Source organism: Microchirus variegatus (assembly GCF_963457635.1).
Source record: "Microchirus variegatus genome assembly, chromosome: 8".
Taxonomy (NCBI): Eukaryota; Metazoa; Chordata; class Actinopteri; order Pleuronectiformes; family Soleidae; genus Microchirus; species Microchirus variegatus.
The window spans coordinates 9015036-9039381 of record NC_139809.1 but is presented as its reverse complement, the minus strand read 5'-3'; the positions used below and the strand labels follow the sequence as shown (position 1 = coordinate 9039381).

The following is a 24346-nucleotide window of genomic DNA, read 5'->3' as shown; positions in this document are numbered from 1 at the left end:
CTGAGGTTCTACCTGGAACCATTTGCTTCTGAAAAACCCAGAAGAAAGGGTTTTTCAAGGGTTCTTGGTAACACTAATGGTTCCAGTAAGAACCATTTTGATCCAGAGAACCCTTTTAAACCCCCTTAATAAATAAAGGGTTTAAAAAGGGTTCTTGGTGGAACCCCTCAAAAGGGTTCCAGGTGGAACCTTTATAAAAAGGTTCTACCTGGAGCCAAAAAGGGTTCTCCTATGAGGACAAGTCGAAGAACCTTATATGAGAGCTTCATGATTATGTTTAGGGAAGTCATAGTACAGACATTTGAGAAAAGTCATGGTATTGGTGGAATATTGAAAAAGGCAACACTGATTTAAAGGATTTATCTGTTGCACTTATTAGGTTTGTACAATGTGACTTCCTCTCTGCTTTTCCTGCCCACACTTTTTCATTGTGTCCTACACTGGAACAACAACAAGGCCATCACCAGTGAATGTAATCCATGTGGCATTGAAAAGTAAAACTAATCAGTGATTCAGATTTACTATTATGTTGATGCTTAACCTTTCCTGTCCCTTGTCGTTAAATGATCTTACGCAAACTGATAATTAGGTTGTAGAAGCTCCATAAACCATATAAAGACGGTATAACACCTCTCTCTCTCTCTCTCTCTCGATACTTTTATTTTGTAATCACACCAGTTTAAAGAAAAGAGAGGGAAGGATATGTTTGTCCTTATCTTCAAACAAAGAGCACTTGAATGCATCTCATGCATTAGTGCAGGCTACAGACCAAAAAAAAAACACACAGAGTGACTGAACTTCAAAGTGCACAACTACAAGGTGGCCTAAATGCTTCCAGCGCTGACAGTGTAACGACAGTCTGGGAGAGTCGTGTGGGTTGAATGAGGCAGATGTATTGGAGAGAAAACAGGAGCCAGGAACAGGAAGTGACGCCCAGCCACACACAAACACAGACAAGATATGGACAAACAATACACGAGAGGGAACGGGGAGAATGGTTGGAAAGCACAAGTGAAATTAGGGCAGAATGGTGTAATCAGCACAAGTATTTCTTCTATCATTTCTTAGAGAATTACTGTTCAGCTATACCGCCTGGGGCGACTGACAATTTCTTCAATTTGACATGCTTCATTGGCAAATAGCGTTGATAAGATAGATGGATTTGAGTAACAAAGCTTTGACACGTGAGCTTCTCTCAGTTCACAGACAATAACAGGGATTCAGGGAGTCTGGACGCTTCTGAAATAATTCAAAACGTCTTTCTTCTACAACGTTTTATTTCAAAAGATAAATCACTAATATAAGCACTGTAGTCATAAATGCAGCATTGTATACATTTGCAACGTATGTCACATGATGGTCACAGCATACTGTCATCACCTGATTAAAATCCATCTGGTATGCATGTTTGTCTCTTTATGGGCTTCACATTATCTATTAGCAGAAAAATGAGCTTTAACCTGAAACATACCAAATGATGGACACGGGGGCTGGAAGAGTGGTGTTAAATTAATGCTGGCAGTGCAGTATAAACCTTTGTCATGACAGACATGTCGTACAAGTACTGGTTAACTGGATTCATTGTTGGCTACTGTGTACATGTATTTCACTTGCGGGCTTAAGGCATGAAAACAAACTTAAACATGTCGAAAAGGATTAGATCCATCACTAATGTTCAGGGTGACACCGATGCTATTCCTGCTGTAGGACAAGCTGAAATGTCTGCAGTGGAAAAAGTCTGTGAAACATAATTAGCAGTGTCACAAACACAGTAAGAGGTTTCTTGGTCTGAGTTCAGCAGATTCATGTTTGTATGGAGATTTCATGCTCTCTTTGTGTTTGTGTTGAGTGGTCTCTTGATATTCTAAGAGTCCAGGCATGCAGATAATGGTCAGGATCATTTAAACAGCCTGTAGGGATGCCTCTTCCACCACTGTCAAAGGATAAGCTGTAGTGATGATGGATGGATGAACACAAATGTCCTCCTACACTGTAACAGTGACATAATAGGACTGTTTTGTAACAGCATTTCAAATGAGCTGCTCTTGTTAATGTTTAAGTCTTTGTGCTCAAATAGCTGTCACTCAGGGATTTACACGCTGACAAATACAAACGTGTGACAAGAGTATTATACGAAAATCAAGCTCTCTCATCACACATTTACACGGCACACTTTTTGAATGTAAATTACAGGCAAAAAGCTAAAATAATACACTGTTACTTAGAACAGTGGAACAAAGTGAAAACTTGTTTTCTATCAGAACTGTTGTACGGCTGCAAATAACCCACGTTCAGTTTGTGTGGCTTTATGTGACCCGGCCAAATGTGGGAACAATTAATGCGTTTCTGGCACGAGCCTCGTCTCAATTAGCCAAATAGGCTTATTGGCATACTGACTGTGGTGAAAGAAATATTTTAAAAATTACGATGATAGCAAAACATATTAACTCGTGCTACAGCCTGAAACAACAAACAATGGGGAACCCATTTCTACGTTTATTCTATGGCCTTTAAGGCAGGACAAAGTCACAATAGAGCAGGTAAATGCTCTTTACTTTTAAAAAAGCACTGCTCCTACTTGCACTATATGTTGTTCATTTCCAGTGCAAAATATTCCTCTTTCTTCTCATAGTAGAAGCTCAGTCTCGCCATGGCATATCTGAGAGGGAGAACACAGGACAGACACAAGATATTAGAGAACGAAACGCACTCTTAAATATGAAATGATCATTATAACAACAAAAACAATGTGTACAATGACGTAAGATGAGATGAAGGACATGTAATGCACAGTGTCTCAACAGCATATAACCTCAGCTTAACATATTGTGTTAAAATAGACACAATGTAAGCTGGGTTTAACTTCACCTCGCTCAGATGTTGAGGCAGGTAGAAAGAAAAAAAAAGTGATTGTTAGACAGATGAATGGACAATTAATTTAATTGAAAGGTGAATAAAATATCCTGTGTGCAATATAAACATATAATAATCCCATGCCCAATCTCTGATTATAATGTAAATATCTTGTCCATACTGTATATATTGTGGAAAATGCCTATAATGTACACAATACATTCTATTTAAACTATACAGTGTTAAAGTCATTTTATATTATACCTTTTTTGGTAATGCATGTTTATTATTTATTATCCTTATCTTTACTGTTTTGCTGCTGTAAGGATGTAAATTTCCCCACTGCGGGACAAATAAAGGACTGTCTAGTCTAATCATAGATATTAAAAATATAATGAGATCAGTGCACATGTAACCCCAAGACAAAGAAATACTCTAATACTTTATGTCAGCCTTATATTATATATTTTAAAAAATGCACAGTATTGGTCACAGACAAACTTTTCTTCATGTAAAAATAATGTTCATTCAACTCAAAGCAAACAAACAAACAAACAAACAAACATCAACGCCTACAAAGCAGGCGCCGCTTATGACACAAGTCGGATCCTGCGTTTACAAAACCTGAAAATTATAGCATCAACGCTCTATTAAATAAGGCACCGTGCACCAGAGCTGTGGCAAAGCCTCAACACATTTCAGGGCTCGTACGGGACAAAGGTGATTTTTGTATGTTTTTTGCTTCAAACCATATTATCAATGCTTCAATGCATCTGATGTCTGAGTGTGCTGCTGCCCTTGGCCATTATACGCCACCCTTTGAAATAAAGTGAAGTTTTAAAAGCACAGAAAACGCAGGCACAGAGAGGCCGTTGTCCTTTAATCAGTGCTTTCACTGAACTCCTCAATGCAGAATCAGTGAAATAAAAAATATCATTCAAACACATGCCTTTTAGTTACTTGTATTCCTGTGTTTCTCACCTGTGTCTCCGGGTAAATCTGCACTCTAATTATCGTGTCAGAATCTGTTTTCTGTTGTTGACAATGCTCTTTCTTTGCTGCACATATTATGACGGACGTCGTTAGTTATAGAACACACACACACCAGCAGCAGTGTGTTGATAGAGATCGGTGGCACAGACTAACTTCAACACTGTCTCCTTAGAAATGTTGTTTTTATACAAGTGTTAAGGAAAATTTGCGGGGGGAAAAATCTGTGGCGGTAGCCTGGCAGAGCAGAGTGTAATTTCACTTCTCTAATTGTGGCTTGGCAAATTCTCCATGATGCCGTCTTTGGACAGACGCAGTTTTGTGTCAAATGTATATGCTATAGTGGATGATTGACAATTTACACATTCACCCAGACAATGGAATGAAGGGTTCCTTTCCCTGACTGGTCAAAACAACACCTGCTGACGGTCACTGAGGGACATCATGGCAGATATTCAACTGGAAACAGCAAATTCAGTCTCATGTAAATTTTTAGGGGGAAAAAAATATCAGGTAAAAGAAAAAAAGAACTGAGTAAAATGCTGATCCGTTCTTTATGTGTGTGTTTTGTCGACCTTGGACAATTTGGTAAAGCATTTGACTGCGTATGTGAGTGAATCATCAAGTGTGTGAAAGTGGAAAAGTAGAGTCAAACCTTTTCTTTTTGTTTTGTTTTTTACAGTATTTACTTCTTTAATTCATATTATCAACCAGCAGTGTCTACATCCTTAAGGAAATGTTACTTAACCTGACACCAACTGGGTCAACTTAAAGTTTAAAATGATGATCACTTTACAGTTTGTGATCTTCTGTGTATGGAACTACACTTGGAATTATATGAAAACAGTGCATATGTAGTGTATTTTTAACAGATACTAAAACTAAAAAATAATCAGAATCACAATCACACTTTATTGATCCGTGGGGGGAAATTGCCTACAGTAAGATGTTCATTTACCTTTATTTATTATTGATTTCTGCCCTTCATAATACATGCAATTAAAATGTTTGGTAACACTTTAGATTAGGAACACATATTCACCATTAACTAGGTGCTTACTAACACATATAAGTAGCATACTAGCCCTTTATTAGTAATCATTAAGCACATATTAACACCTTATTCTACATCTATTACAACATGAATTAAGAATTTCTAAAGTGTAACCAAATGTTTTATTTTTAAACAATGCCACTCTATTAATAACACATTATAATATAAATGTGACAGTATATCCATGAAAAAAACTCCATAAAGGCACTGGTGTGTTGATCTAATAACCTCTCACACCCTTCATAAGTGCTGCCCATTTAAAAGAAAAAGCAACTTTCATAGACAATCCCATTCATCCCTATTTTTATTAAAGCCGACACCTAAAAGTAGCGTGTGCAGCGTTTATCATCATCAGAGGTGAAACTGAGATGTTTTTCTATTTACCAGACGAAGGGGAAAATTAACTCCCTCCAAAGCAGGTATTCCCTTTCACAATGTGCTTTTGTGCACAATTCCCCAAATTTGCAGTCAGCCTAGTCCAAACAGTGGGCCTCCTCCTCATTCATTTCCTCATAATAATGTCTTTGTCAAATAACGGCTCGCTTTGCCAACACATCCACAAATTTTAACCGCTGACTCGCAGACACTTTAAACACATGAATAAAACCATATCAGGAAAGTAAATACGGATGATGGAGGGAGGGTGGGTTTCTGCGCATTCCCCTTGTGGCTCCCTATTGTCACATCTACATCTGGGCCTGGTTAAAGCACAAGGCCTGGGCGACGCCTGTCACTTGTTGGGAAGTCGGTGGAAATTTGGCTCAGGGGGATAACAGTGGGAGGAAAACCCACACACGCACATGCACGCACACGTGCGCGCACACACACACACACACACACACTAACAACGGGTTTAACTTATTATCTCGTACCTCAATAGATCTTATTTGTCACAAACACATGAAGCATAAGCAGTGCAGTGTGTTTTATCTCGCAGTATAAAGAAAATGCAGCAATAAACTACTTTTAGATTTATATTCCTAACTAGCAGATTATGGTCAAACAGCCATTATTTTTAAATAAATGAAATAAAATGAAGGTCAGTTGTCGCAAGGAGAAACTTTGTAAAGTAATGTTAGTGATTAAAACTTCTGATATTGATCAGACACGTTTACATTGTCCTTTGGTAGTTGTTTTAATAGTTAGACCCGAGGGAATTCAACATGGTCTTGAATGGAAAATCTCTGCATCTTTGGCTGCCGGCTCACCGGAAGTACTCAGGCCGGCTTATTCAGAACCAGGAAGTGACCGTGTGTGCAGTCATTCTCAATCCTCTCAAACTCATTTCCAGCAGCTGCGGGCAGCTGTTCTGAGCAGTGAGCATTTATACTGTGGACTAACTACCCAGCAGCAGCAGCAGCAGCAGCAGCAGCAGCAGCAGCAGCAGCACAGTACAATATGTAAAGAGCCAGATGTTTAGGTATTTATTGGTTGAATTCCCATGTGTATATTTTATATTTGAATTAATACACAGTGAGGTCCAAAGGCCCAAATGGCATAGATCACATTTTCATGTTCAATTTGCAGTTTGTTTCTTTTCATTCACAGAAGGTATTGACGCACACATCACAACCCTCAGTGTGCGGTAGGATTTGTATGCCGGGTAACTTTCAACAAGGTAGGCCCATCCCCATCTTTACTGGTGCTCTCAGGACTGAGCTCATTTCATCTGAACGCTTCCAGTTAAAGAAGCGTAACCCAACCCTCGCCATGCACTTTAAGACAACCTCAGCCGGCAGCTTAGAGGAGCAGACGTCTAGCAGGCGTATGTATGTGGCCCAGCCCGGGGATGAGAGACGTATATGTAAGGGAGGACCGACGGCACAGGAACAATAGCGCCTCTGTGCCTCGGCACCCCTCTGGATCACATTTCCTCCGAGGTCCAGATCGAAATGAGGTGGGGGCCCTGTCGCTGATCTAACAAGTGGGCAGAGAAAGCCACACAGAGGGGAGGGTGATGTATGTCAATAGAGATTAGCGAGATGAGGGGGGGGGGGGGGGTTTGCCCTTGTGAACTCTATTGTCTGGTTGTTGGAAGAGAGGAATGTCTCCTGGACTTGTATAAAGATAACTATCATAAAACACTGAGAAATAAAATCATTTCTTTTTTCTTTAAGTTCAGACTTTCTGCTTTTCATAGTGTGTGGTATTTGAGTGAGGAAAAGCCGAGAATTTCATGTGTAAATATTTTGTCTGCGTTTGGTAGTAGCGAGAGGAGTGGACAAAGTGTGCTTTTAGTGCATGTTTTATGACAAATACAAATACAGTCTTAAAAGCACTGCTCGGGGAATAATGAAATATTTCCACACTCATGTTTCAAGTTTCCAATATTTTATTGCATTTTTCTCTGCCAACTAATCCCCCCCCCCCCCCCCTTACTCAAGCAGTTCCTAATGAAGATCCTGTTTGTCCAAACATGATCATGAATCACTGGGTTCTTCACCTCAACATAAGCAATAAGATGGTCCAATGATGTCGCTCTGGAGTTATAATTTTCTATGTGGTTTTACATGTTTCTACATTAAACAGCTGTTGGGGGAGGGGAGGGGAGGGGGGGTGTAAATGTGAAAGTGGTGCTTAATGTTTGAAGGATGTCGGTTTAAATTTCGACCATGTGTAGCGGTATATTTTATTCTGTGCGGCATTTGATGAGCGAAAATGACAGATATAGTGTTTTAAGATTTCTACGTACTAACCTTTGGAAGTCAAAGTCAATAGAGGAATAGTGTGACTGCAGGATGGCCCAGATCCCCCAGAATAAGTTGGAGGCCTGAAGGAGAAGAAAGAAAATTGAAGAAGATGTAATTATTGCTGACTAGTTTTAAAACCAAGTTGTATTTTCCTTTTTAAAATTGATATAACAAATTGTTGTCTTATGGACAAAGGGTAACACTTTATATTAGGGAACACATATTGACCATTAACTAGGTGCTTACCAACATTCATATAATTGCATACTAGCCCTTTATTAGTAAATATTAAGCATGTATTAAACACCTTATGTAGGAAAAATCTTAATTTATGTCGTAATAGAGGTAGAATAAGGTGTTAATACGTGCTTAATGATTACTAATAAAGGGCTAGTATGCTGCTTATATATGTTAGTAAGCATCTAGTTAATGGTGAATATGTGTTTCCTAATCTAAAGTGTTACCAGATTAGGGAGCACAGAAATACATGAACAGAAAAACATAGAACATAAGGACCCCAAATGACATGTTTCACAAGAAGTTGATTTTCAATCATTAAAAAACACAAATGCTGCGTGGTTTCACCAATATTTGTTATTGTAGTATATGTTGCTATACTTTAATCTGTGCTATGGAGCAAAATTGTAAATAATTTGTATTCATATAACACTTTTTCTAGTCCTGATAACCACTCAAAGCTGCTTTACACCCATTCACAGAGCACATCTTTCCATCACTCACTCATCTTTTCATACCCACTCACACACTGCCGGCACAGCTGTCAGGAGCAGCGTGGGGTTCAGTGTCTTGCTCAAAGACACATCGACACAACCTTCTCTACCACTGAGCTACCGTTACCCTTAACTGTAAGGCAACACTTGATTGACCTCCAGTTGTCTGCTGCTGCTGATGTGACGTGCAAGTTGTACTCAGTCAAAATGACAAACCTCTGTATTGAATGGTTCCCTCCTTAATGGCTTTGCTCACTTAGGCTTGCGGACTTCCATGCTTCCATAAATTTCTGTTGTTCCCCACCCTTATTGTAAATCTTCATGGTAAGACCACTAATAGCAAGTCCTAATAAGATCCAGACAGGCCTCTGTTCTGTGGCCCAATGATATAATCACATTTTTATTTGATAATCAAATAAAGGGTGGATTGAAATACTTGAAGAGCGATGTGCGGTTTTCCCTTGGCTTTTTTCCCTCCCTGGCAGATTTTCATCTCTAATCTATGTCTTTAGTTGGGAAGGGAGATTGAGTGTATTTCTATTATGATTAATAACTGCTTCCCATTAAGAAAGCATTAGTCTAACACTGAGCAGAGGCAGTCAGTGACAGGGAACCATTGAGAAAAAAGAGGAACATAAGAGACATGTAGGGAAAGTGACATCACAGAGCCGTGGGCTTTAGCCGCCACATCATGGGGGATCTCTGTGGAGGAGAGGATGAGGCGCAGAGACCTCACAGTGTCTTGGCAAGGTTTGCCCAACATTTACGACTTGGCGTCTGGCCAGGCTTTGTCAATGCCACACAGCAGAGCCGCACAGCTCCTTTCACTGCACATTGATTCCCTTCACTCTCGAGATTTTAACCATTCACAAGTATTATTAATTCGCCTGTGTTATTAACTACTGAGACTTAACCGTCGCGTCGTAAATTCAATGTAGTTTGATTAATTCGAGCAATTACCAAGTGATACATAAATTACCGAAAAATAATGAAATCACATCTAATCAAATTCATAATAGGAAGAACACAAAAAAACATGCATGCTGGAAAAAAAAAGCTACTAGACTGAATTAATAATTACTGCTGTTTTTGAAAAACTTTAAAAGCCAGTTAACAAAAAAAAGAACTGCAATCTAGTGAGATCTTTATATGGACAATATGAAAACAATTAAAGGTGCCATATGTAAGAATGTGGCCAAAAACAGTTACTACATTCAAATTCAAAATACTGAGGTCTTTTAGGTTTCGTTTTCTGACATAACTGGCAACCCGTGGTTGCTCGGCAGCTGAGACTCTATTATGCAATGATTGGTAGACGGCGGTAGGTGGCGCCACATGCCAAAACATGATTTCAAAACATAAACATGATTTGCAGTCTGTAAAATATTTTTTTAATGCAAATATTTTGTCTGTACTGTTGTTGTTGGTGAGTTCAGTTTGTTATATGAACATTATTCCTGAGTCTCTGTGACATTTTAAGAGGATTTTACGGCCAGTTACTTTAGATTTATTACATAATGCACCTTTAAATGATTGAAAAGAATTGGTCATTGAATTCTTCTTTAAATTGTGTAAAAAGAAGCTATAGCACATGACTATATATAAAAACAAGGGGTTTCAGCTCGGTATCTTGAAATGATGAACAGTAAAGCCTGTAATTTTCTCTGTTAACAGTCTCAGTATCCCTCACTCTGACACATGGCGTGTTAAAAATGAGTCAAGCTAGAAGAAAGTTGGCTTGTCAAGTGACGGTGATCAAGTTCTCCCACTTCCCTCTAGTCCTCCTTGGTTTGTCTAAGAAAATCTGACTTCAATCAACGTGATGTTATCGCCTCCCTTTCCCCTCATTCCAGTTCATATTTCTTTCCCCTTCGTCGCTCACTTCTTCTTCCTCTGTTTTGGCCGAGGCACGAGTTATTTTAAAGGTAATGTGCTGCCTCATTATTTTCCACACAACCCCGACATTGATCAGTACGTTGTGTTTAGCTATGAAGGGACAGATAGAGCGGCACATCTCAAACCAAACAGAATGAAAATTGTGGTCATAAGAGAAATAATTTTGGCTGCTGCCGTTCATTTTTCCCTGCGGCGTCTCCTAATCAATGCAGACGGAGCCCATCGAAATCCGAGCAGCAGTTTGTCAGCTGAGGATCAGCTTTGGTTTTCTTTGTGGATATTTCTTTCTTTTTTTTCCCCTGGATGTTGGTGAGGTGTTTGCCACTCATGTCATGTCAGAGATCTGGACGAGCACAGTACGGTTATTGTTGAAATGGGCACAAGAATATCATAATACTGAGATGTTTGATTTGCTGCGAGAGGAGAAAAAATTCCAAAAAGGAAATAACAGTTGAGACATATTTCAAAATAAGTCAAAGCAGACTCTTACCAATGAGTATTTGCAGGCCTGAACGTAGAGCTGTGTAACTTCTGCCTCTGTAACAGTGACCTCACGCCCAGTGCTGTGCTTGTAACTCTCCAGATAGGCAAGCAGCCAGTCTCTCTGCAGCTCCCGGCTCGGATAAAACCTATGGTTAACCTTCGTTCCTTGAACGCACACAAATGTACATGAAATTGAATGTTAATATAACCAATGTCAGTGTAAATATGTAACACACACTGCCTAAAATCAAGAAAATAACACTTTCAACTGAACACGTATACTGTCCACACAATAATGATCTTTGATTAGAGACAATTCTATTTAAGAACAATTTACTGATGCACTTCAAATTAATGCTAACACTGCATCAGCATTAAACATCAATAATGAATTATACTAACAGGGAAAGTGTTTATAATTCTGATGCGAGATACTTTAAAGTGTAAATTGCTTCACACTCTGCTCCTGCTATTGTTGCATAAAGGCTCCGCACGTACTTTGTGTTTCAGACAGAAGCAGAATTTTTTTCAATTTTGAAATCACAGTGAGGTCGTTACGATGTGAATGGAACAATGTTTTAATACTTTAGCTGTATTTTCCCTTTATTGAGAAAATAGGAAGAAGGTTGATGTATGTGTTATGAAATTTTCTTTTCACAATTCAGGCCAGGTTTGCACAATATGAATTCTTATCATTTGAGGTGGCCTCATAACGACTTTTTATTTATTTATTTCTGAGTTGGAACAAAGTTTTCATCCCTGCCAAGATTTACTGCGACACACCTGATGTGTAAAAAAAAAAAAAACATTGTTGTCACTACATAAGGACATAGAGAATACATTCGTCTGAGAAGATAAAAATCACAGAGCCAGCACTAACTGAAAAATGATCCAGTGCATCACAGCTGCTACTGCATTCAGGATTCCACATTAGGCAATCTTTATGTTTGTCAGCAAATTGAACTTTCGTATCATCACACCTACCAGCGAATTCGTTGAAGTGATTGCCAATATCGAAGGCCTGGTAGTTGTAATCGGCGTACTCGTAGTCAATGAATTTCACCTTTTCTAATGGACGGGGGAGAGGGAAAGCAGGAGTGGTTACCAGGACAACAACATGTCTAAGGTAAAACTGACTCTCCCTGCCTTTGTTGAAAGTACAGAACCTTGTAGGAGTCAAAGGAATATGGCGACTCTTTTCAGCGCCATGGACACACTTGAAAAAAAATGGGTGAAAAAAAATGAAATCATAATAAAAGGTTATTGTGAATGAGGTAATAGTATTAAATAAAATGGGAATATGGTGCAAAGGTGTTCTTCTGGGTGTAAAATAAAGGGAGTGTGAGCTGCATTATTTCAAACCTGAAACTCTGACCGAGTCTTTCCAATAACAGAGTGTAGAATAAGAGTTTTTTGTGACTAACTGTTCTGACTTGGCTTTATGACCCCTGATATAGAAGACTACCTTGTTCACATGAAATGTTTCATAAAGCAGCTTATTTTCAGTATCATAGCGGCCACATTTCCCAGGGTCAGCGAGGTGCAGAGCAGCTCCTCACCCTCTTTGTGGTTGTATATTATGTTTTTTGTCAGGAGATCGTTGTGGCAGAGGACGGTCGGCGAGCCGATCTGCAAGAGGTGTCTCTTCAAAGACTCCATCTCCGCCGAGAGAGTCTCAAAGCTGGGCACCTCTCGCAAAGCCACGGAACTGCAAGAGATGAAAAGTGCTCGAATTCAATTATTTCATTAAGTGAAGATTGTCACTGCAACTCTTCAAGGAACATTTGATGAAAGAGGAGTCGCTCGATTTGGTGAAATTCAACACCTAAAAATCACCCGAGGTTATGTCAGTACAGTACTTGGCTGGTGCAGGATGTTTATAGACCAGAGGCTGCAAAGAGACCAGAGCCACACATTTTTATTTCAACTCAGAAGCCGGTGAATCAGTCTAATCGTATACGTGGAAAAATGAAACACCTCATTTTATTTCTGACAGGTATCCAGGACAGTTTACTATCAAAGATAATGCAGATTAGTTTTAACTTTAATTAAATTACAAGACTAAAGCTTTCACACAATTATTTAAGGCACAATTTTTTTATAATTTTATTGTAATTGTAATTTTTACAGCATCACCGTTTTTGCAGACAAATGGATCTCAAGCCTGTTACAGTGATGATAAACTGAAGTCGTACATCACTTGGAGTAAATTCAGTGACAATATAATTGTGGGCATTTATTTTTTATATACATTTATAAATGCAGCCTGCTGCTGCTGCTAGTATGTTTTTACAATTAGAGGTTAGATACAACTGTGAGTCTGCACTGAAGCTGAGCTCTCTCTAAAATCATTTTCATTTGCGGGGGAACACGGAGATGCAGAGAGCAGATCTTTCAAAGGAAAAAAGTTTTAAAATAAGGATTTAAGCATAATTTCTGTAACGAAGGGAAATCTCCCGGCACTGTAGGAGGACGGTGTGTGAGGAAGTTTGCCAAAAAGAGTGGAAGATCGAGTTTCCACTTTTCTTGTAAGAATGTGTTTGTAAACTGAAGCAGTTCAGGGCTCTTGTAAGGTTGCATGCCTTGTTTTCACTCCATTGATTGCTGCATGTATCAAGAAATGTCCTTGGATGTCAATGCAAAAAAAAAATGTATGTGGAAGCAACTCTGCATGAGCATCCATCCCTTAATTAATTTTCCTGTTTTCCTTTCAGTCGTCAGGCCGTGACAAGAGGGTAATTTAAGCACCACCTATTTATTCAAAAGGGAACAAACAGATGCTCCAGTATTATACACACTTGTGGACGTAATTTAGTGCGGCCTGTTAGGAACGCACAATAAAAGCAAGACGAGCGGAGCCTTGTTTATGGTCATGACACAGAGGCTGTGTTGCCGTATACATCGTGTGCCTCAACAAAGCAACAAGTCATTTATGTTTATCATTTCCTTTCATTTATTCCTCCCCCCAACTCTGGACGGACAGACTGTCACAAAATCAAGGTTACATTCAGACAATATGCAGATATAGACTTGTCTATTTGCAAGCAAGTATGGAAAAATATATTTGAAATAGCTCTTTCCTGCTGAGGTTTTATTCATTCACTGTTACTTTTCATTTGGCTTCTATTGTCAAATGAAATGATTGAAATACTATGAAGTGTTTGACTTATCTATATCTATACCCACGATGCATAAATTATCCATCTTCTCCAATCTGAAAACGGTGAATTACTCTGATTCCTTTTCAACACATTCATTTTTTTTTTTTTTTTTTAAACTTAACAAGCTGACTTCATCGTCGTAGAATAAGCCCACAAATACTCGCAGTCAAAAGCCAAATGAACGACCTCCATTGACTTTAAATGGAAACCTGTCTTCTTGCCATCAGATCTTTTCCTCTTTCTTTTCTGTCCTTTTCATAGAGCAAAGTACATCAAGTACATTCGCCTCCTGCTCCCTGTCAAGTCTCTGTAAGGTAATTAGTGGAATTTCCTCCTCTGGCGCTTCATTATCAATGTGCCTTATTTACATATGATTTCAAACACCAGCCAAGCACTACTGATTTTTTTTTCTCTCTCTCTCTCTTTTTCAAATGCTTTACACGATCCATGGGAGTGTAAACGGGAGACACAGCAGGGGGCTTTGGGAGAAGAAGAGGTTGCACTCTTGCTTTCCATTGCTCTTTCTTTTTGCTCCTATCGCTGACTTCTACTGTGCTCCCTCTCTCTCTCTCTCTCTCTCTCTCTGAACCGTGCAGCTGCTGCAGCCTCTTTCGCTCCCTCTCCCCCCTTTCTCTCCTCTTCTCTCTATCTGTCTCTCTCCTTGCACAGTGGGTGGCTTAAGAGCTGAAGACCTCCTCTGCAGGTGCAGCCTCTTCCTGCTCTCTCTCTCTCTCTCTGCCTTTCTTTTACCATTTCCTCTCAAGATCACATTCATACTTGCACTCGTACATTCTCGAGTACAAAAGTTTCTCTGATGCCTGTTTAAACCCCCTCTGCTTGTTTCCCCCCAATCTTGGTCTTGTCTCACTGCCTCTGTGTGTGTGTGTGTGTGTGTGTGTGTGTGTGTGTGTGTGTGTGTGTGTGTGTGTGTGTGTGTGTGTGTGTGTGTGTGTGTGTGTGTGTGTGTGTGTGTGTGTGTGTGTGTGTGTGTGTGTGTGTCATCATGTCACAAATATTTAATAAAGGTACACACCGAATCTTAAAATTATTAAATTGTGCTTCGTCATTCTCTTTGCTCTCTTTTTTTTTTTTTTTTCAATGTTCCTTATTATTTAACATCATAATAACAATCATTATTGTCATAATAAGTTAAGGCAGTACAAGCAGAGCTGGCCCAAGGCATAAGTGGCTGCTTAGCGTGTAGAGAAAAAAAAAATATATATTTGAATAAAGACATCTTAGATATCGTAAGATATATTTAGATATCTAAATAGTGTTGAGCTTAGGTTATTTGGTTTTTATTTTTTACTTAAAGATTGCTCATTTAGTGCACATTTGCACATCTGTTCGAAGTATCAGAAAGCAAAGTCATTCAAGCTCATTATCACCACACTCATTGCTTCACTTTGAACACAAAAGTACAAATTAATACTAGGCCACTTTTGTGATTTTACTGCCCGGGTTTGGTGTAAATAACACAACTACAATTAATGCAATTTAAAGTGTTACATTGGTATCAATAATAGTCAAATAGTCACAGGCCAGCCCTGCTTTCAAGGTACAAGGCCATTTTTATACAGCCAGGAAAATGATGACGTTAATACATAAAGTCAAAAGAAAATCAATAAACAATTTTAATTAAACATCAATTGTCTATCGCTTTATCCTCCACGTGAAGGTCGTGGGGATGCTGGTGCCAATCCCAGCTGACATAGGGTAAAAGGCGGCGCACAACCTGGACAGGTCAACAGTCCATCACAGAGATGAACAACAACATTCACTCCCACATCCATGAGCAGCATAGAGTGTTCAATTAACATCTGCATGTTTTTGGACTGTGGGAGGAAGCCGGAGAACATGGAGAAAATCCTCTCACACACACACACACACACACACTGAGAGAACATGCAAACTCCACACAGAAAGGCCCAGGCCTGGACGCCACTGTGTGGCCCAGAATTGCTCTCCTGAAATAATACAGTATTGTACATTATTCTGCACGTCTCTCTGTGTTTGAGCACCAGTGGACTGTGTTAGCCCACTCACACAAATGCCTCACAATATAGCACCATCTGTTGGGCTCCTGGAAGTAGTGCAGCTAGTTTACTTTTGCAGATGCTCTGTTTAGGAGCAAACTTCAATTTTAAGTCATTCACACACTCACTCATTGCCTTTGGTGATGAATGAACAGATTGAGTGTTCCATTTCACTTTTTGTACACTGCATCTCAGGGGAAGAAGGTTGAGTTATATTAAATAAAAAAAGTAAAAAAAAAATACTTTCATTTTGAATGTTTTGAATTGTTAATTGTGACCTTATATTTATTAATGTTTAAAAGTCAGGTTAAGTTAAATTGATTAAGCCAACTTGAGTTGCAGGTTGCATTTGCTCAAAACCATTTCTCACAGCAGAAAATAAAAAGAGGTTTTTGCTCCTGATTTGATTTATAACAAGAAACCAGATGAACCAGAATATATTGCCTAAGAACTAGAAGATCTGCCTGTTTCTTGTCTTCCATGTGACAAAGACATCTAATCACTCTGGGGTGCTCTTAGGTATTTGTGGGAGCCTTTGTCTTCCCAAACCAATGAAAGTACAACAACTTCTCTACCACCGATCCTCTTTATTGTATGATTCATCTGGTACAAATTGCTTTCTCTAAAACTCAAAGGAGAAAAAAAACTACTCAGATACTCTTGGCTTCCAGCTTCAGTTTTGGTCCAACTTCTGACCTTTTCTCCACAAACATAAACAAGACTGAGCATTTGACAGATAAGGGAGCTCTGCAGGAAGCTTGTGGCAGGGCGTCTGTTTCTTTGTAGTGTCTGCAAAGGCCCTCTCACCTTTCACCTCATGACCCCTGTCAAAGATAATGCAATGTCATTGCCACAAAGGCCACTCCCTCACCTCTTTGCCCAGCCTCCATTTACACTGTGAGGGAGGAGAATGTGCCAACGCAAAAAAACTTGACCAAAGACTGTCCAGTTACTAATAATAATAAATGGGTGGAGAGGAGCGCAGTGGGCCGGTCTGAGAAATGTGCGTTTACCGTGTGAGAAAATGATAAGGCATCAGTGCAACTGCTGCTACCGAAAAGATAGATATGGGAAATTATGCTGGTTTTTATCAGAGAGGGATGACTGCAAAGGTACATGTCTGAGGTTGGACTCACAACACTTCAGTTTGCTTCTATCCACCCTTTATATTCTGTTTAGTTCAGACCTGACCTGAATCATGTATGACCTATATGACATTATTAGCTTAACCCTATACCCTAACTCCGCACACACCTAATGCATTTCCTTGCCCCTTATCACCAAAAAAACCGAAACCTAACCCTTACTTAAAACCCTTAGAAATTGCGAGGGCAAGCCAAAATATCCTTGCAAGATCAACATGTCCTCACAGAGATAGGTCTGAATCAAAATTTCTCCTGAAGGCTTCCCCACACGCACGCGCACGCGCACGCGCACGCGCACGCACACGCACACGCACACGCACACGCACACGCACACGCACACACACACACACACACACATATTCTTGTACTTGCTGCATACTGAGGACTGGGTTGCTGACAAAGTGAGGACCAGCATTTATGAATCAGCACAATTACAAATATTTACTTCATGAATGACATCTACAAAGCACTACTGGTTGCAGTACCATAACATGTCTGCAGGTGGAGCCCCAGAGAAAAAAGGGCTAGAAAACTTTTCAGTTTAAAAAAAAAAAAAATGTTTGGTCAAAAATTGACCAAAAAATTGACCAAAAAAATGTTGACCAAATAATTTTGACAAAAAAATTTTGACCAGAAAGTTTTGACCAGAAAATTGGACAAAAACGTCATACTTTTCTATGTTCTCCAAAAGTTGAAATTTTTTTTGAAAATAAAAAATTTTGGTCCAAAATTTGACAAAAACGTCACACTATACTATGTCGTCCAAAATTTGGAAAAATCTTTGACAAAAACAAATTGGTCCAAAATTTGACAAAAATAAATTGGTCCAAAATTTGACAAAAAAAAATTGGTCCAAAATTTGACAAAAAAAATTGACCCAAAATTTGACAAAAAGTCATACTATACTATGTCGTCTAAAATTAGATTTTTTTTTTTTTACAAATTGAGTATAGCATGTTATAGCAACCTAAAGAAATGATTTCAATGAAAACAAAGTGAGGACCAGCTAAAATGTCCTCACTCCGTAAAAATGACCTCACTTTGTTGGTTAAAAACCCTCACTGGTCCTCAGTATGCCACAAGTACAAGAACACACACACACACACACACACACACACACACACACACACACACACACACACACACACACACACACACACACACACACACACACACACACACACACACACACACACACATCTTTTATGTGGACAGTCTTACTACTATCAGTTAATGTCTAACCCTAACCTTAATCCACCCCGTGCCCTTAACCTTAAACCGAGACTAAGAAACAAGGTTCTTCCTCATTAGGATCAGGATGTGGTCCTATGAGGACTACTGGTTCTGAAGAAGTCGGTGTTTACCAGAAAACATGCCAAAGACACAATGGAAATTGTTCTCTAACAGGCAGAATTTTTTTCTGACTTATCCTAGTAAGGCCCTCACATTTACATATGGGAGGGTTATAACAGTAATTACAGTATTGATCACAATATGGAAGAGTTCATAATGGTGTCAAAAATCACAAACACACATTCTGTGAAGCCCACCATGGCAAACCGTGATGAATTTTGTCCGTACAAACACAATAAAATTGTCACATAAATAATAGACGCTGGTAAGGATGCGGGTACTTTCCCTCAGAGCTGATGTTGTGTTAATCAACCTTGTGAGAAATTTGTTTTGGATATGGAATAAGAGAGTTTCTTTGTGATGAAAATCATGTTGTAATGTTTCTGCAAAGCCTCCATCTAAGGTGGCCAAGAGAAACTGTAAAAACCATAATAAAAACCTGGATGTGTCATTTTTTTTTATACACCATGCTCGCAATGACAAGCTTAAGCCAAACGTTGTCTATTTCAGCTTTTAAAGTAAATACTGAGAAGGACTTGTGCATTTTTGTTGGCACGATAGCGAAGAGCACAAGGAAGTGGAGTGCATGTCGTCGTAAAGTTAGCAATCAGGAGATTTAACACATTGTCCTCAGTGAGAGAGGTGAACAGAAGAACATAGTGGAGAGTGCTGGGAGAGATTGACTGTTTCTGATTTTTTTTTTAAAGAATTTAGCCTATTTTATAGCAAAGAGTTGTTGGTCTTTGAGATCGTTGGTGTTGGTTGGGTTGAGGTTGTGGGGGATTGAGTAAGGCTTTAAATGTGCTTAGGGTTTAGTGTTTCACCACCTCTGAGATCAGTATGCAGCTTTTGAATGAAGTTAGTTATCCATCAGGTAACAGTAAACAGGTATTGTATGTAGAATGAAGTATGCCTCATGCATTACTGATCTCTTGTGAGGAGGTGGTGGCAACAGTGCATCTTTCTTAATCACCAACATATCAGAAACTTTGACCTACATCATAATGAACGATGGCCAACTCTTAACTAACTTAAAGATGTGAATCTTTCCGTTTCTTCCCATGTCGTTGGTCAGGGAACACCAATAATGATTGCAAACATCAACGCTGATATTACAAATGGTTTTTTTACCCTATTAAAACTGCCACTGTCCACAAAACCTTGCCATTAAATCTGCCGCACAACTGCAGAGTCACGTCCTTTGATATCTACAGTTTATCAACAGCACCACTGATCGAGTGATGAATCATGCAGACTTAAAAGGTTTGTACCATTTTGTGCAGAGTTGCTGAGTTGTTGGTCTGTTGTTGGTGCTGCTCTTCAACATTGTGAGAAAGTGGGACATTTTTGTCCAGAGTAGAGGTTCAACAGACGCGTCACATTTTGGCTGGATGGCGTGGATTCTCCCCATCTCCGCTGCGATCAATCTGCAGTAAGAAAACATGTTCTCAGATGCTGTTATTGCACAAACAATCATTATCAGAGGAGACGCACAACTCCCTTTCCATTTAGCGCTCTTATCTTGTTCTCGCTTTAAACAAAACGGGCTTCGCTTCTTTTGAGACCTTTTCGACGAGTTGAGTGCTCATTCTTGAGACAAATCTTAGTGGTAACGTAAAGATCTTTGGGTATTCCTCACAGAGGGTATCAGGCAGACTGAGGTGATTGATGTCTGTCATGGCCCTGGCTGTTCAGCCTTGACAGACTGTGTTGTGTCCTTTTGGCCTGTGGTGAGAATAATGATGCTGGCGTGTTATCTTCACAATGATTTATGAAACCGGGGCCATGAGTAAACAACATTGCTCAACATGAAACATGGCTCAACTGAAATAATTAGAAGAAGAAAAAAACCTGCATCAGCATTGTTGAAATATTCGACACACATGTGCACAAACTGTTTTGTCAGAACACTAATGTTCAGGGTTTCATCTCATACTCAATAAACCTGTTGAAATGATACACTTTGACCACGGAATGGACCTAAAAAAAAAAACAGCGTTTGCATTATTTAACCATTTTTCATGATACTGGTGAAACTAAATGAACAACCTTCACAGAAATGAATAAGATGTTTGAAGTTTAACATTTTCAAATTTAAAGAGCTGTTGAAAAGAAGATTTTCACAATTTCATGCTGTATCAATCAGGTCACAGCTTTGACGGAATTCTTGAAAATATTATAAAAACTGGTCCAAGGTTCATCTTGCTACATTGTACTGGAATATACACAATGAATGGAATATGAACTGAAATATTTGAGCACTATTAACTCTTAGGCAAGCGACTTGCAGTGTAATCTTTTAATAGACTTTAGTAAAGCAGTCAATGCTAAACGACTCATATTATATCCTATTTCTCCAAGTTAAACTAGTTCCCTGGTGTCCTAATGAACATGTTTGTGACATGCTATATGCTAAAATACCACAATATACAAGGATGAAGCACCACAGCAGTTCAATCACTCTGCCAAAACAGCCCTGTTCAGAACACTCTGTTTAGTAGCATCTCTTTGAAAACCCCCCCCCCCCCCGAAACTTAAGAGACAGGAAATGACATCAGCCACATAGGCTACTGGGAGCCAACTGCGGTTAGCATTTGGAAAAGTGATCATTTGCAGGCTCTAGGAGACACATTGCCATCATATATAACATGTATCCACTGGACAGATAAATCCCCTGAAGCTGGAAGTTTGTGTAGAACTCTGTGCTGCACTGTTGAGCCAAGAATAGAACTTTTCGTGGACTTCCAGTTTTCGGATACCGTTGCCCTCGCCAGCACTCTCGTGTGATTTACGGACAAAGCAGAGCTCCGCGAGACAACAATTCCAGGAATTTAGCGCATTGTGACGTCCCAAAGAGTGCGGAAGTCAACATTGTGTGTTTTATCTCCTGTACTTAGAGTGAGGAGGACCACAAAAACATGAGTGATCATCTTTTTACACACTTTGCTGAGGATAAGGATTTCAATTACAAAAAAGTTGATTTTGCATAATATGGGACCTTTAAGTGAAAGTTGATGTTTAAATGTTGTTTTCTTATTTTAAAATATATGTGTTAAGCAATAAATTAGGAATAAACTATATTTTCATCTCCACTACAATAGACCATGGTCATAACGCTTGCGAATGAGCTGGTGGATTTGTGAATTGTGTGCTGTTCTTGCAGAGACCTGTAAATAGAAGGTTGCCGGAGCATCTCATCTTCCAGCACTGTTCCTGTAACAAACTCGTAGCAGATGCCATTCTGGAAGGTGCAGTAGATCTCTGGACCACAACCATGGGTGTGGAAGACCTGGAACATCTCCACCTCCCGGTCCCTGTTCACGTAGAGCTCAGTCATTCTGCCGTACAACCGGACCAGAACGCAACCAGGCTCCTGGAAGGAGCCCACGTAGCAGCCGATCAGCTGATTGGTGAGACCTTCAGTGAACGTCTGCAATGGAAGGGCATTAAAGAGAAAAACATGTATGTTAGAAATGTAATGTAGTGAAAAACACAACAAACAATTCAGAAAACAGAACCATATGCACCTCCACAGGTGTATTCATCCATTACACTGTACGTAAATGACAGTACAGACATCTGCTGTCTTAACTTGTTGTTTTTTTGACATTAAAAATCAAACTTCCAGCACAGTGTGTTCTGCTGTGTACACAACAACCCCACAGTGACCACTGTTTGCCTGCAGAGGCCTTGTCACACATTTGTTGTCATTCAGTGGTTTCTCAAAGTCTCTCATTCTCTGCCACAGTCTCCAAGGCATTTTCTGGGCCTCAGATGGGACCTGCAGACAACAGTTTTTCATCTAGATGGAAAGTGAACAAACAGGCCCACCTTGGCAACTGATCAAGTATTTATACAGAGGCTGGAGGGCCACTTTCATGCTCTCCTTTGGTTTAGGTAATTCAATCAAATCCCCTTTGTCTCTGATTTTAGATTTATTATGTTGTATTTATCGTCGCTAAGTTGTTATATACACTACGCGTTTTACAGTGTAATGTGATTTATGAAAACAGGAGGTAGTGCTTATAACGGAACACACACTTTCTGCGTTCATGTGGCATGAAACTCTTTGATATTGTTTTTGATAACGGCCCCCGTTTAAATCTGCTTTTAATTCATGTGAAGTTAAAAATTGGAGGAAAAGCAATTGACTTAACTAAGTATGCAAAGAGAATTTATAAAATACAGTGACATCACACACTGAGTTCAGTCTAGAACTGTCGCTGGAATGTAACGAACAACAAGAGGAGTCGATATGAAACGGCAACTAAAAGATAAATGCACAGGTGTAGCAGTGGTGACTGTCTGACTGTCCTTCCCCCAGTATATTCCAATCAGATGAACACAATACATCATTAAGTGTGCTGTTGGGACACGAGGGCCGAAGAGAAACATGTACTCCTTTGTGTACATAACTGGACCTGGTGAAGATTGAGAGGTCACTCACCCAATGTGCTGTCACCTAACAAACATAAACCCAATTTCTCTGAAAGATTGGACCTTGTGTTTGCACATGGGACCAGAATGGGAATATTCTGTTCTCAACAGATGCTCTGACAACATCTACGCATCTGTTTCCAGGGTTTAAGGAAAGAGAGAGAAAAAAAAAAAAAACTCCAGTTACCTTGGGTTGCTGCTGTTGTACAAAGTTCAAAGTGCCTTGGTATCGTTACAACAGGCACGTGTCTTTTTCCAACCCTCAAACACACACACACATAAATATATATATCAGGAGCCAGGTCAGCAGTATGAAGGTCACCATGTTTTACAATAGCCCACAATGGTGCATGGACAGGGTAAGGTGAGGGATATTCAACTGCAACATGTAACGCCACCAATAAGTTAAAAAAAATAAGTGTGTAAGATAAAATAAAAAATACACACCGTCTCTTCACGCACTTTGGATGCCTTGGATAAACAATTGAGAGGATAGTCCATTGTGTCAAACCTGTTTTTGTTTTTTTGTCTGGTCTCTTTGTAAAAGAACCACTTAAAATGTCTCACACAAAAGAAGCTATTTCAGGTCATCTCCCAAATTGTGTGAGTGCTGACTAACACTGCTCTTCTAGATTTGTCTGATGAAAGAACACCTAAAATACCTGAACCCTGAACTCGGCTTTATCCATAATATGAGAAGAAATTACCAGCCAACATAAAATATGCGCCGTGTTTAATCGCTCCAGCACTTCTCAATGACTTAACTCCACCATTTTAACACAACATCTAACTAACCAAATGAAGGATTTTGAGCCAATACACAGTAGAGGCGCACAAACTTGCCTTCATCTGAATGTCTTCTGCCTTCCATTGAGGACGGAGTATTTTGAGAAGGCCCAAGATTCCTGTCCAAGGTTCAGGCTTATCAATGAGGATATCGACATGGAGGAGCGTATTTCCAGAAGATCCAATGTCCATTTTTACAACAAAAGCAGATCTAAACACTGTCTCCTACAAAGACTCACTGTCAGTAAATATCTCCTCGCGCTCAGACCAAAGTCCTACTCTGTTTGTAATCTGGCTGAATTATTTACAGACTAACCTGACATCAAAACACCAGCACAACGTTATACACTAATCTTCGCAGATGGCGACAGAGCTGCAGCGTCTTCTCTGTCATAACTGTTCAGCCATCATTGACACTGAAATTGTGTTTCTGTCCAGCGTCCAGTGACTCAGCAACAGTTCAGCCTTGCTTATGAGGGGCCAATGTTCTTATGGGCACCTTCATCCCCACTGCCACTCAGTTTACACATTAACCACAGGTGGTTGGAGTTCATGCAGAAGGGAAATCAGGTGAAATACCTTCATGGGAAAGTTCTGAAATTAGGATTTTGCCTAGCAGATCTCTTTTATTTGTATTTACTTTTTTTTTACTCATCTTTCCAGGAGAAATGTCTGCAAATTGTGCTTTAAGAAAATGAAATAAAGAGCAAATGTAAAGGCGCCATGAACGG

The 24346-nt window shown here is 39.5% G+C and overlaps 1 protein-coding gene across 1 annotated transcript; it reads right to left on the bottom strand.

Moving 5' to 3' along the window:
• Positions 1-2583: 2583 nt before the first annotated feature.
• On the bottom strand, positions 2584-23807 carry LOC310930695 (ethanolamine kinase 2; the record flags this gene model as incomplete). Its single annotated transcript, XM_083893737.1, has 8 exons — positions 2584-2659; positions 7594-7667; positions 10705-10843; positions 11678-11765; positions 12257-12405; positions 19664-19819; positions 21560-21822; positions 23673-23807. 8 exons carry the CDS (start codon positions 23805-23807, stop codon positions 2584-2586), a joined length of 1080 nt encoding a protein of 359 aa, XP_083749863.1.
• Between the last annotated feature and the right edge of the window lie 539 nt (positions 23808-24346).